Source organism: Bombina bombina, chromosome 7, assembly GCF_027579735.1.
Source record: "Bombina bombina isolate aBomBom1 chromosome 7, aBomBom1.pri, whole genome shotgun sequence".
Lineage (NCBI taxonomy): Eukaryota > Metazoa > Chordata > Amphibia > Anura > Bombinatoridae > Bombina > Bombina bombina.
Window position 1 is genome coordinate 350037556 of NC_069505.1, and position 14773 is coordinate 350052328.

The 14773-nt window shown below is 38.6% G+C and overlaps 1 protein-coding gene across 1 annotated transcript in view; it reads left to right on the forward strand.

The window, feature by feature from the left end:
- STAB1 (stabilin 1) overlaps positions 1-14773 on the forward strand; it is a 1127460-nt gene that overhangs the window by 1028849 nt on the left and 83838 nt on the right. The window contains exons 57-58 of the mRNA XM_053721023.1: positions 1072-1176; positions 7400-7507. Of these exons, the coding sequence (XP_053576998.1) occupies positions 1072-1176; positions 7400-7507 (213 nt within the window). The remainder of the gene's footprint in view (positions 1-1071; positions 1177-7399; positions 7508-14773) is intronic.

Sequence of the window (14773 nt, forward strand, 5' to 3'; positions counted from 1 at the left end):
AAACCTTTGAACTGATGCCTGTTAGCAGATGGAAATCAGACCTCTTTCATAGTAAATAGGTGCAATACAAAATGATAGTCTTAATAGAAGTAGTGAACTAGTGACAGCTTATTTTATCTTTCAATATATACAATTGAAAATACTGATGATCAAAAACTTGCCAGCATGGAGAGAAATCACACACATTTTTTGGAGGGTTAACATTATATTGTAAAGTAGCTTCACATTCAGAACCCTGCATAACAAGATAAATATCAAGCTAAAATTTGTCATTCAAAAATTCATTGAGCAACATTTGAATACTGATGACAATCCTTACCCTAAGGCAGTGTTATCTATCTATTTCCCATGATGCTTAACTAGACTGCAGAGTGACAAAGCATCATGGGAAATGTAGTTCAAAAACATCTGGGGTGCCAAGGTTAGCCATCACTGCTCTAAGGAGTCTTGTCATTAAAAAATTAAAATAATAATACCTATTTGTCCCCAAACTGAGAGGTCCATTTCTGCTTCTTTCCTCTTGTTTACATAGTTCTTCTATAGATAATACTCAAGTAATCATATTTTAGTATGTGTGATGGTTTCAGCAGTCAAACAGATAAATGAGCCTTGTATCTTTCATCCCTCATGTACTGTTCTTGGTTGGCTGCATTGTCCCTCATAGCAGATGCAGCTCTAAATAAAACTGACACTTTCCCATACTACCACACAGAAAATCTGAAGAATGTATTTAGAACGTATTTCATTTCATAAAAGATGTTTACAGTGAATACAGTGCAGTATGATATTTCACTGATTCTGAACCAAGCTGTGTGGGCACCCCAGAGTGTTACAGGAGCTTGCTAGGAGTGCGATACTTTATTAGATCTGATGTTAAAGATGACTGAATTTCTTATACTAACTCTTTTGAGGAAATCTTTATTATTCTCAATCTAAAAAACTGTACCTGCAGTCAGCCCATTTGATTTATGTAGTCCAATGCTCTACTTTAATAAATAACAAATAAAAATGTGTGTGTAGCTATGGTCACTTACAATCAACACAGTGACATAATATGTTTGCATTTTACAGTTTGCAGATGCACAGACAATGGTAAATGCATTGATGGAATATCCGGTGATGGATCATGTTTCTGCAATGAAGGATGGTCTGGTCAGAAATGTGGAATCAAGTTAAGTAAGTGAATTTAACCACTACAATTCATTCTATGGGGTAGATTTATTACATTTCGAGTGGACATGATTCGCTGTAGCATACGCTGTCCGCATTTAACATTGCACAAGCATTTCTGGTGAACTGCTTGTGCAATGCCTCCCCCTGCACATTCGTAACCAATCGAGTAAAAACTGTGTAAATTTGAAATGAAACTAACAGGAAATACAATTCAGTCCTGTGACTCTATTATTTAGTGGCTAATAGGGACAACTCCTACATAAAAAGTTAGTTTATTCAGCAGTAGAACATCCATTTAAAAAAAAAAAAAAAGCTATCTAAGGTGTTTTGAAGCATTCTCTTTTAGATGGAAATTAGAAAACTATTGTAGGTATGTGTCGTTTTAGTCAGGCAAAGTAATTACTTTCAGCTTTAAATAAAACAATATCAGATTGCACTACTAAAAAACAGTCTTATACATTTTAGAAAAAAGGAGTCCTCTAGGCTTCCAAAAAAGATCTGCCCTATAAAAAAAGTTCTAAGATTGCTTTAAAGAAAAGCTAAATTAGCAAATTCCAAAATGGCTCTATAAATTGGTTTTTAATACACAATAGAAAATATAAAATATATTTAATTTACGGATACTAAAAATAAAATACACGCTTCTTAGCAACCTAATTCCAAATACAGATATACATTTAATACAAACGTATATAATACAGTGCAGTGTTTGTATTATTATATGCATATTTATATTTAGAATTTAAACGGCTAAGAGGCGTGTATGTTATTTTTAGTATCCGTATTTTAAATATATTTTATATTTCTTTCATGTAATTGGCAAGAGGCCATGAGCTAGTGACGTATGGGATATACAATCCTACCAGGAGGGGCAAAGTTTCCCAAACCTCAAAATGCCTATAAATACACCCCTCACCACACCACAATTCAGTTTTACAAACTTTGCCTCCTATGGAGGTGGTGAAGTAAGTTTGTGCTAAGATTTCTACGTTGACATGCGCTTCTCAGCTTTTTTGAAGCCCGTTTCCTCTCAGAGTACAGTGAATGTCAGAAGGATGTGAAGGGAGTATCACCTATTGAATGCAATGGTTTTCCTCACGGGGATCTATTTCATAGGTTCTCTGTTATCGGTCGTAGAGATTCATCTCCTACCTCCCTTTTCAGATTGACGATATACTCTCATATTCCATTACCTCTACTGATAACCGTTTCAGTACTGGTTTGGCTATCTGCTATATGTGGATGGGTGTCTTCAGGTAAGTATGTTTTCATTACTTAAGACACTCTATGGTTTGGTACTTTATGTATTTATATAAAGTTTTAAATATATGTATTGTACTTATATTTGCCATGATTCAGGTTTCAGTATATTTCCTTTTGCAGACTGTCAGTTTCATATCTGGGAAATGCATTTTTTAGAAATGTATTTCTTACCTGGGGTGTAGTCTTTTTTCAATTGACTGTCATTTTTCTAAATAGTGGGCAGAATTCGGCTCGCGAGGGCGCAAAATGCTAAAGTTTATTGCGTCATTCTTGGCGCGAGATTTTTTTGGCGCAAAGTTACATTCATTGACGCAAATTGGTCATTTCCGGCGTCTTAGTTGATGCCGGGTCCTTTCACAAGGTTGCGTCATCTATGATGCGAGTGTGTCGTTTCCGGACGTTTTTGGCGGCAAAAAATATTTTTCTGTTTGTTGTGCGTCATACTTGCCGCCAAATATTTTCATTATTTTAGACCCCGTTCCTATTTGCCTCTCTCTATGTCAGAAGGGCGGAATCCAGCTCCTGTCTAATTTCTGTGGTTCATATCCCAGGTATAGACAATTGGGAAGCGGATTACCTCAGTCGTCAGACTTTGCATCCGGGAGAATGGTCTCTCCACCCAGATGTGTTTTCTCAAATTGTTCAGATGTGGGGGCTTCCAAAAATAGATCTGATGGCATCTCATCTAAACATAAAACTTCCCAGGTACCTGTCCAAGTCCAGGGATCCTCAGGCGGAAGCAGTAGATGCATTGACACTTCCTTGGTGTTATCAACCTGCTTATATTTTCCCGCCTTCTTCCAAGAGTAATCTCCAAGATCATCATGGAGCAATTGTTTGTGCTGCTGGTAGCTCCAGCATGGCCTCACAGGTTTTGGTATGCGGATCTTGTCCGAATGTCCAGTAGCCAACCTTGGCCACTTCCACTAAGGCCAGACCTATCTCAAGGTCCGTTTTTCCATCAGGATCTCAAATCATTAAATTTGAAGGTATGGAGATTGAACGCTTAGTGGTTAGTCATAGAGGTTTCTCTGACTCAGTGATTAATACTATGTTACAGGCTCGTAAATCTGTTTCTAGAAAGATTTATTATCAAGTTTGGAAGACTTACATTTCATGGTGTTCTTCTCCTAAATTCTCTTGGCATTCTTTTAGAATTCCTAGAATTTTACAGTTTCTTCAGGATGGTTTGGATAAAGGTTTGTCTGCAAGTTCCTTGAAAGGACAAATCTCTGCTCTTTCTGTTTTATTTCACAGAAAGATTGCTAAACTTCCTGATATTCATTGTTTTGTGCAGGCTTTGGTTCGTATCAAGCCTGTCATTAAATCAATCTCTCCTCCCTGGAGTCTTAATTTAGTTTTGAAGGCTTTACAGGCTCCTCAGTTTGAGCCTATGCATTCTTTGGACATTAAACTACTTTCTTGGAAAGTGTTGTTTCTTTTGGCCATCTCTTCTGCTAGAAGAGTTTCTGAATTATCCGCTCTCTCTTGTGAATCTCCTTTTCTGATTTTTCATCAAGATAAGGCGGTTTTGCGGACTTCATTTAAATTCTTACCTAAGGTTGTGAATTCTAACAACATTAATGGAGAAATTGTTTTCCCTTCCTTGTGTCCTAATCCTAAGAATTCTTTGGAGAGATCCTTACATCCTTTGGATGTGGTAAGAGCTTTGAAATATTATGTTGAAGCTACTAAATATTTCAGGAAGACTTCTAGTCTATTTGTTATCTTTTCTGGTTCTAGGAAAGGTCAGAAGGCTTCTGCTGTTTCCTTGGCTTTGTGGTTAAAGTTTTTGATTCATCAAGCTTATTTGGAGTCGGGTCAAGCCCCGCCTCAGAGAATTACAGCTCATTCTACTAGATCTCTACTTCGTGGGCTTTTAAGAATGAAGCTTCAGTTGATCAGATTTGCAAAGCAGCAACTTGGTCTTCTTTGTATACATTTACTAAATTCTACCGTTTTGATGTGTTTGCTTCTTCAGAAGCAACTTTTGGTAGAAAAGTTCTTCGGGCAGCTGTTTCAGTTTGATTCTTCTGCTTTAATTTAAATTTTTTTCCTTTCATTTATGAGAATAAACTTATTTTTTGGGTTGTGGATTAATTTTTTCAGCAGAAAATGGCTGTTTTTATTTTTATCCCTCCCTCTCTAGTGACTCTTGCGAGTTCCACATCTTGGGTATTGCTATCCCATACGTCACTAGCTCATGGACTCTTGCCAATTACATGAAAGAAAACATCATTTATATAAGAACCTACCTGATAAATTAATTTCTTTCATATTGGCAAGAGTCCATGAGACCCACCCTTTTTATGGTGGTTATGATATTTTTGTATAAAGCACAATTATTTCCAAATTCCTTTGTTGATGCTTTTTACTCCTTTCTTTATCACCCCACTACTTGGCTATTCGTTAAACTGAATTGTGGGTGTGGCGAGGGGTGTATTTATAGCCATTTTGAGGTTTGGGAAACCTTGCCCCTCCTGGTAGGATTGTATATCCCATACGTCACTAGCTCATGGACTCTTGCCAATATGAAAGAAATTAATTTATCAGGTAAGTTCTTACATAAATTATGTTTTTTTTATTGTGTATTTAAAGGGACAGTCAACACCAGAATTGTTGTTTTTAAAAAGATAGATAATTCCTTCATTACCCATTCCACAGTTTTGCATAACCAACACAGTTATAATAATACACTTTTTACCTCTGTAATTACCTTGTATCTAAGCCTCTGCAGACTGACCCTATATCTCAGCTCTTTTGACAGACTTTCATTTTAGCCAATCAGTGCTGACTCCTAGGTAACTTCAAGTGCGTGAGCTCAATGTTATCTATATAACACACGTGAACTAATGCCCTCTAGTGGTGAAAAACGGTAAAAATGCATTTAGATAAGAGGCGGCCTTCAAGGTCTAAGAAATTAGCAGTCAAACCTACATAGGTTTAGCTTTCAACTAAGAATACAAAGAGAACAACATAAAATTGGTGATAAAAGTAAATTGGAAAGTTGTTTAAAATGACATGCCCTATCAGAATTATGAAAGTTTATTTTGGACTTGACTATCCCTTTAAGCAATTTATATAGCCATTTTGGAATTTGCAAATTTCGCTTATCTTTAGCGTAATCTTAGAATTTTGTTTTATAGGGCAATTACTTTCAGCTTTCAGCACTATGCATCTTCAGTGGACTTTCATGTTTGAGAGACCTAAAGCTCTCTGGGCTAGTGAGATTATTAAAGAATGCTCGCTAGTAATTTAATTTCCCTGGTGGAATGATCTAAAGCCCCTTTTTACCCTGAAAAAAGGGTTTCTCGCTTAGGGGCGTATACTGCATATTCATATGAAAAGTTCACAATAAAATTTGTATATTAAACATCATACAAAACGAATAATTGAACCACTCACACAACTATAACTAGGGAAAGTTGTATTGTTAAAGGGACATTACAGCCAAAATTGGAATTCACATTGATGCATTTCAGTTTTGAATAGAAGCATTTTTGTTATATACATGTATCAGCAAAAATGCTTCTAATAAAAGCTATAGCTGTTTCAAAAGTCTATTTAAGTATGCACCGTGCACCATCATTTTAAACACAACACTTGTTCAGAAAGCCTAGGGTTATTGTACCATCTGGTAATGACTCAGTTTGTTAATTGCTGACATGATACAAGCCCCACTGGCACTCTGAGCAGCTGCAGTATTTAAAATGTTGGTGCACTGAGAATATCTAGCTATGCTTCACATGCATGTGCAGAGAAAAATGTTAACAATAAAACAGTGATAACTTTTACTTGAAGCATTTTTGGCAATACATCTATATTGCAAATATGTTTCTCTCCAAATATGTTATTTACCTATGTGCATTTCAATTTTGACTGGAATGTCCCTTTAAAGGGACCCTAAACCCAAAAAAATTCTCTCATGATTCAAGTAGAGAATACAATTTTAAACAACATTCCAATTTACTTGTATTACTAATTTGCTTCATTCCTTAGATATTGTTTGCTGAAGAAATAGCAATTCACATGTGTGAGCCAATCACACGAGGCATCTATGTGCAGCAACCAATCAGCAGCCACTGAGCCTATCTAGATATGCTTTTCAGCAAAGTATATCAAGAGAATTAAGCAAATTAGATAATAGAAGTAAATTAGAAAGTTGTTTAAAATTGTACTCTCTTTCTAAATCTTGAAAGAAAAAATTTGAGTTTCATGTCCCTTTATGCATCAAAAATCGTAACATAATTGTTCACCAAAAATCGTATTTTATAAAAAATGTTAAATTTGTATGTAAATTACACAGGAAGAAATCTTATTAACTATGCACATCGTAAATCGTAATTTAAGTACACTGGATGTGCAAAAAAAGCAAAAACTGCATACTTAAAAGTACAAAATACAAAGCGTAATTGTTGTTTGTTTTTTTAAAAGGCGCTGAACATGGGCGTTTCATGGGCATATTTGAAATTGTCTCTTTAATCTCAGCGTAATTATGTAAAGATTTTCTCACTGCAAAGCTCACAGTTTTTTCTCGCCAACTAAAAGTTAGAGAGCTTTATTCAAAACACTCAAAATACTTATAACCCTAACAGGCAAACACATGCATACGAAAATATAAGCAATTATGCTATACACAGAAAACAGAGTAATGTGATTTATATTGGCAGCAGGATTCCATTTTTACAGTACGCACCGTGCTCACTACTAACTTTCCTCCACAGTGCGGTTTCCCTTTGCAACGAGCTTGATTACATTTAATGGGAGACAGCTCACCACTAGCAGGGAATGCCCCTTTTTAACGATAATTCTACCAGGGCAGCCCCTGTGAGAGTCGGCGAGAGAAAACACATCTGAAATTGCGAGGTTTAGATAATCAAACTCTTAGTGACTATATGATGCTTCTGAACATGCCATCCATTATTATCAACTAAAACAGTTTTAATGACTTGTTTTATTACAGATGTTAAACCTGTGTGCTCACCTGCCTGTGATGATAATGGGACTTGTAGAGCAAACAACACATGCATATGTAATCCTTACTATGATGGAGACGGAAGATCTTGCACAGGTAAGTGTATATATGATGCAGCCAACACATACACATGGTTGAGATCACCATCTGTTAGTGCAAACAGGGAATTCTTTCTTTCTGCGTGAAAAAACGAATTTAATTTTCCATTTGCGCGTGCATGTATTCCCCCATAGAAATCAATGAAGAAAAGTGGGGGGGGGGAAACACCCGAGATCGCACAAACTCCATCATATTTTCACATTCCCCATAGAAGTCAATGGGGAAAAATAAATTGGGGGGAAAAAAACCCATTGCGCAAACATCATAGCATATTTGCATTAGCAAATGTGAAATAGTTACAGTAAATCCATAAAATCTTTATTAAATATGAATATTGCATATATATGTTTTAGCATGTTTTCTACTTAATGGCAAAGGGTTCTAATGCACCTATATTTGTATACATATATATTAATATTTTTATATGTGTATATATGACTGTAAATACATATTTGAGCCCTTATAACTTTTTTGTGCAATATATTTTTTATTTTTTGAATTACAGTTAATATCAGTGTAACTGTACTTTGTAATGTATTTTTGAAGTGTTTTGTACAACTTTTTAGTTTCGGAAGACAGTTATTCACAGCTCTGAGATTGCAGTAAGGATTGAAGTGTAAATGGTGATTGCACTAGCGCAGAGCTTTCCAAACTTTTCATGTTGGTGACACACTTACATCTACATCATTTCGTGACACAGTAATTCAGTTGTACTAAAAAACAGGAGGTTAAACTAACTTGTTTTAAGAGATACGGACACATACATAAATTATATAATAATGAAATATATTAGTAGTTTAATAACACCAATAGCTACTTACTATTTTAATGGGATGTATGAGGTTGATGGGATGAACACAGTTTCTGAATATTTGGTGGAATATTAGATAAAGACACTCGCATTTCATAGCTTCCACTTCCTATCCATATATCAAGAGCAGGAGCAGCAATGCGCTACTGGGAGCTAGCTGAACCCCCCCCCCCCCAGGGGCGTATTAAGGCATAGGCAAACAAGGCCGGTGCCTAGGCCAGCAGATTTTTAAGGGGCAGCAGAATTTTGAGTCCCTAGGGCCACTTTACTGAACTCAGGGCCGGGTGGCTAAATCAACCAATTACTAATGACTTAAATGGCTGGCCCGGCTATTGCTATCCTATGGGATTGTATGTGGGTGCCCATGACGTGGTGAAAGTGGAGGTGGAGCTCACTTGCGCAGCCTGGCCTGGACTGAGAGGGAATGCGGTATTCTTCCTGGCTCCACCGCGTGATTGAGACTCACACAGACTACACAGTGCAGTGTGCACTACAACGTGGCCACTGTGAAACAGCATATGCCTTTCTCCCTTCAATACATCTTCATTAGGCATTAAAATACTTAAACGGATTAATCACTAAATACTTGTACATTTACTGTTTGTCTATCTGGCATACATGCAAAGAATAAGTATTTATTGCTGAGTCTATACAATTATGTGACTTAAAACACAACTGAAAATATGTTGTATGCATTTAATACATTCAGAAACAATACAAGTATATACTTTATTATGATTGTATCATGTGACTTTATCCCCTAGGATACAATTCCTAAACCTATCATAACTACTGTTGTATTTTTTAAGTACTTTTAAAGGCCAGTTTGTATATTCAGTAGATATTTATCCAAGCATATATTTTGCTTAAATAACTGTCAATCACCAAAGAAGATGTTTAAGGTTAAACAACTACCTACTAACAAACTATCATACAGTGAAGGATATTTTTTTCTGATATAAACACTTTAATCATCTGACTTGCAAAATAATGCCTTTATATATATATATATATATATATATATATATATATATATATATATATATATATATATATATATATATATATGTGTGTGTGTGTGACCAGATTGAATGCAAGCCCTGGTGAACATCTACTTAAAAAGACATTATTTTTTAAATTTTTTACACCCTGCCCCAAAAATATTATGTCAAAAAAAAAGGCCTTAAAACTGGGGTGTGGGGGGGCAGCAGAATTTTGAGTGCCTAGGGCAGCACAAAACCTAAATACGCCCCTGCCCCCCCCACTGAGTTCTGACTTCAGCTCAGCGTTTAAGCTGCTGCCCTCAGAGCTCTGCGAGTCCGACTGACTACTGCCTGCGCTACAAACACACTGCTGTCCTACTCACTGACTACACATGCAGTCACAAGCCGATTAAGGAGTCTACACGTGCAGTCAGGAGCCAATGTACCGCCAACGGGAATAGTTTCAGTTCCCGCTAAGCTGCGCCAATAGCTTAAGATGATCTGTGACCCACTAGGTATTAATCACGTGTCATCCACGTTATATGCATTGCAGGCAGGTGGAAAGTCGGAAACCAAAAAAAAAATTTAAAAGAATTTTAAATTAAAAATAAAATAAAAAATTGTGCTGAAGCAGGGACACACCTACACAATTCAGTTTGGAAAGCACTGCACTAGAGCAATCACGGTTTTGCTACACTTGTAATATTAGTGCCATGAAAATGGCTCGCAAAAACACGATTACACTACCGCAAAACCGTTTTTGCCTCACTTCTACTCTAGCCCACAATTTTTTTATTTTTTTTTTCAAATAAAGCTTTATTGAAACAAATAGGGTTTTTTTGCAACATAATTTGAATACATACAATACATCACCATCACTTAAACATATGTCGTATTAACTAGTTCTGATGTTTACTATTCTCACAAAGTTTTCATGTGGCCTTAAACATACAATAACCTTGGGGGCCATTAACAATGTTCATTTATCTTCTTTCTTGGCCCCTGTTAATTCAAAGTTGACCTCTCTTGCGTCTCAAGTATTGGTGAAATAAAGGTAATAGTGTGGTTATCTCATACTCTATAAGTATATTACAAAATTATCCATATTTCTCTTGTAAGGTGTATCCAGTCCATGGATTCATCCATTACTTGTGGGATATTCTCCTTCCCAACAGGAAGCTGCAAGAGGATCACCCACAGCAGAGCTGTCTATATAGCTCCTCCCCTAACTGCCACCCCCAGTCATTCTCTTGCAGCTCTCGACAAGGGAAGTAGCTAGAGAGATGTGGTGAATTTGTGTAGTTTATCTGCAATCAAAAGTTTGTTATTTTTAAACGGTGCCGGCGTTGTACTGTTTTTTACCTCAGGCAGAAATTAGAAGAAGAATTTGCCTGAGGTTTTTGGTGATCTTAGCAGGTTGTAACTAAGGTCCACTGCTGTTCTCACACATAACTGAAGAGTATGAGGAAACTTCAGCTGGGAGAACGGCCTGCGGAATTAACTGCCCTGAGGTATGTTCAGTATATTATTTTCTAGAGGATAAGAACTAGAAAATGCTGACAGTGCCTGATTTAGTTAAGGTAAGCCTGATTGCAGTGATTTAATAAACGACTGGCATCATGCTTGCAGTAAAAAGTAATTTTCATATTACTTTCTATTATGGCTTAGTATGTAAAACGTTTGTATATATATAAAGAACGTTTTTTTACTGAGGTGATAAATCTTTGTTTGGGGCCGAGTTTTCCACATGGCTGTAATTTTACTCCTAGGAATAGTTTTTTAAGGCCCTCTGACTTTGAGTGCATGGTGGGAGGGGCCTATTTTCACGCTCTAATTGCGCAGTTGTTTTTACATTCTGAGACATCCAGCTTCCCTGAAGGAGTCCCCTGACATATTGGGCCTCTGTAAAGAGTTTTTGTGCCTACAAAAGTTGTTTTATGGGAAGGTAGGAGCCACAGTAGAGCTGTGGCAGTTTGCTTGTGACTGTTTTAACGTTTTTTACCGTTTTTTTGCTTCGTTTTTGAACCTGAGGGGTTAATCATCCATTTGCAAGTGGGTGCAATGCTATTTTAGTCTATTATATACACTGTAAAAATTTCATAGAGTTAACTGCTTTTTTCACTGTTTTGCCGTTTTTGTGTTTGTTTTTTTCCCTTAAAGGCACAGTACCGTTTTTTATATTCTGCTTTTTCACATTAATTAAAGTGTTTTCAAAGCTTGCTGGTCTCATTACTAGTCTGTTAAACATGTCTGACATAGAGGAAACTCCTTGTTCATTATGTTTAGAAGCCATTGTGGAACCCCCTCTTAGAATGTGTACCAAATGCACTGATCTTACTATAAGTTATAAAGACCATATTATGGCTTTAAAAGATTTATCACCAGAGAAAATTGACAAGGGGGAAGTTATGCCGACTAACTTTCCCCACGTGTCAGAGCCTATAACTCCCGCTCAAGGGGCGCCAAGTACATCTAGCGCGCCCATTGCGTATACTTTACAAGACATGGCGTCAGTTATGAATCATACTCTTACAGAAGTATTGTCCAAACTGCCAGGGTTACAAGGAAAGCGAGACAGTTCTGGGGCTAGAACAAATACAGAGCTCTCTGACGCTTTAGTAGCTATGTCCGATATACCCTCACAATGTGCAGAAGCCGAAAAAGGAGAGCTTCTATCTGTGGGTGATTTTTCGGACTCAGGGAAGACACTTCAACCTGATTCTGATATGTCTACATTTAAATTTAAGCTTGAACGCCTCCGCATGTTGTTCAGGGAGGTTTTAGCAACTCTGGATGACTGATGCCATTGTAGTCCCAGAGAAATTGTGTAAATTGGATAAATACTACGCAGTGCCTGTTTACACTGATGTTTCCAATACCTAAGAGGTTTTCAGAAATTATTACTAAGGAATGGGATAGACCAGGTGTACCGTTCTCTCCCCCTCCTGTTTTTAAAAAGATGTTTCCCATAGATTCCACTACACGGGACTTGTGGCAAACGGTCCCTAAGGTGGAGGGAGCAGTCTCTACTCTAGCGAAGCGTATAACTATCCCTGTCGAGGACAGTTGTGCTTTTCTAGATCCAATGGACAAAAAATTAGAGGGTTACCTTAAGAAAAATTTTATTCAACAAGGTTTTATTCTCCAGCCCCTTGCATGCATTGCCCCTGTCACTGCTGCTGCGGCCTTCTGGTTTGAGTCTCTAGAAGAGGCTCTACAGGTAGAAACCCCATTGGATGATATCCTTGACAAGCTTAAAGCTCTTAAGCTAGCCAATTCATTTGTTTCTGACGCCGTTGTTCATTTAACCAAACTAACGGCTAAGAACTCAGGTTTTGCTATTCAAGCGCGTAGGGCGCTATGGCTTAAATCCTGGTCAGCTTACGTTACTTCAAAGTCTAAGCTTCTCAACATTCCCTTCAAGGGGCAGACCCTATTCGGGCCTGGACTGAAGGAGATCATTTCTGATATTACTGGAGGAAAAGGTCACGCCCTTCCTCAGGATAGGTCCAACAAATTAAGGACCAAACAGCCTAATTTTCGTGCCTTTCGAAACTTCAAGAGTGGCGCAGCTTCAACTTCCTCTAATACAAAACAAGAGGGAAATTTTGCACGTCCAAGCCGGTCTGTAGACCTAACCAGGCATGGAACAAAGGAAAGCAGGCCAAAAAAACCTACTGCTGCCTCTAAGACAGCATGAAAGATCAGCCCCCGATCCAGTAACGGATCTAGTAGGGGGCAGACTTTCTCTCTTCGCCCAGGCTTGGGCAAGAGATGTCTAGGATCCCTGGGCGTTGGAAATCGTGTCCCAGGGATATCTTCTGGACTTATAAGCTTCTTCCCCAAAAGGAAGATTTCATCTCTCACAATTATCTGCAAACCAGATAAAGAGAGAGGCATTCTTACATTGTGTTCAAGACCTCCTAGTTATGGGAGTGATCCACCCAGTTCCAAAGGAGGAACAGGGGCAAGGCTTCGATTCAAATCTGTTTGTGGTTCCCAAGAAAGTGGGAACCTTCAGACCAATCTTAGATCTCAAGATCCTAAACAAATTTCTCAGGGTCCCATCCTTCAAGATGGAGACTATTCGAACCATCCTACCTATGATCCAGGAGGGTCAATATATGACTACCGTGGACTTAAAGGATGCTTATCTGCACATTCCGATACACAGAGATCATCATTGGTATCTCAAGTTCGCCTTCCTAGACAGGCATTGCCAGTTTGTGGCTCTTCCCTTTGGGTTAGCTACGGCACCAATAATCTTTACGAAGGTTCTAGGGTCACTCCTAGCGGTCCTAAGGCCACGGGGTATAGCAGTAGCCCCTTACCTAGACGACATTCTAATACAGGCGTCGAATTTTCAAATCGCCAGGTCCCATACAGACATTGTTCTGGCATTCCTGAGGTCGCATGGGTGGAAAGTGAACAAAGAAAAGAGTTCTCTATCCCATCTCACAAGAGTTTCCTTCTTAAGAACTCTGATAGATTCTGTAGAAATGAAGATTTACCTGACAGAGGCCAGGTTGTCAAAACTTCTAAATTCCTGCTGTGTTCTTTATTCTACTTCTCGCCCTTCAGTGGCTCAGTGTATGGAAGTAATCGGCTTAATGGTAGCGGCAATGGACATAGTGCCGTTTGCCCGCCTACATCTCAGACCGCTGCAACTCTGCATGCTCATTCATTGGAATGGGGATTACACAGATTTGTCCCCTCTACTAAATCTGGATCAAGAGACCAGGGATTCTCTTCTCTGGTGGCTATCTCGGGTCCATCTGTCCAAGGGTATGACCTTCCGCAGGCCAGATTGGACAATAGTAACGACAGATGCCAGCCTTCTGGGCTGGGTTGCAGTCTGGAACTCCCTGAAAGCTCAGGGCTTGTGGACTCAGGAGGAGACACTCCTTCCAATAAACATTCTGCAACTAAGAGCCATATTCAATGCTCTTCAGGCTTGGCCTCAGCTAGCTGCGGTCAGGTTCATCAGATTCCAGTTGGACAATATCACGACTGTAGCCTACATCAACCATCAAGGGGGAACAAGGAGTTCCCTAGCAATGTTGGAGGTTTCAAAAATAATTCTATGGGCAGAGGTTCACTCTTGCCATCTATCAGCTATCCATATCCCAGGAGTAGAAAACTGGGAGGCGGTTTTTCTAAGCCGACAGACTTTTCATCCGGGGGAGTGGGAACTCCATCCGGAGGTGTTTGCACAGTTGATTCAACTTTGGGGCAAACCAGAACTGGATCTCATGGCGTCTCGCCAGAACGCCAAGCTTCCTTGTTACGGATCCAGGTCCAGGGATACCAAGGCAGCGCTGATAGATGCTCTAGCAGCGCCTTGGTCTTTCAACCTGGCTTATGTGTTTCCACCGTTTCCTCTGCTCCCTCGTCTGATTGCCAAGATCAAGCAGGAGAGAGCTTCGGTGATTTTGATAGCACCTGCGTGGCCACGCAGGACTTGGTATG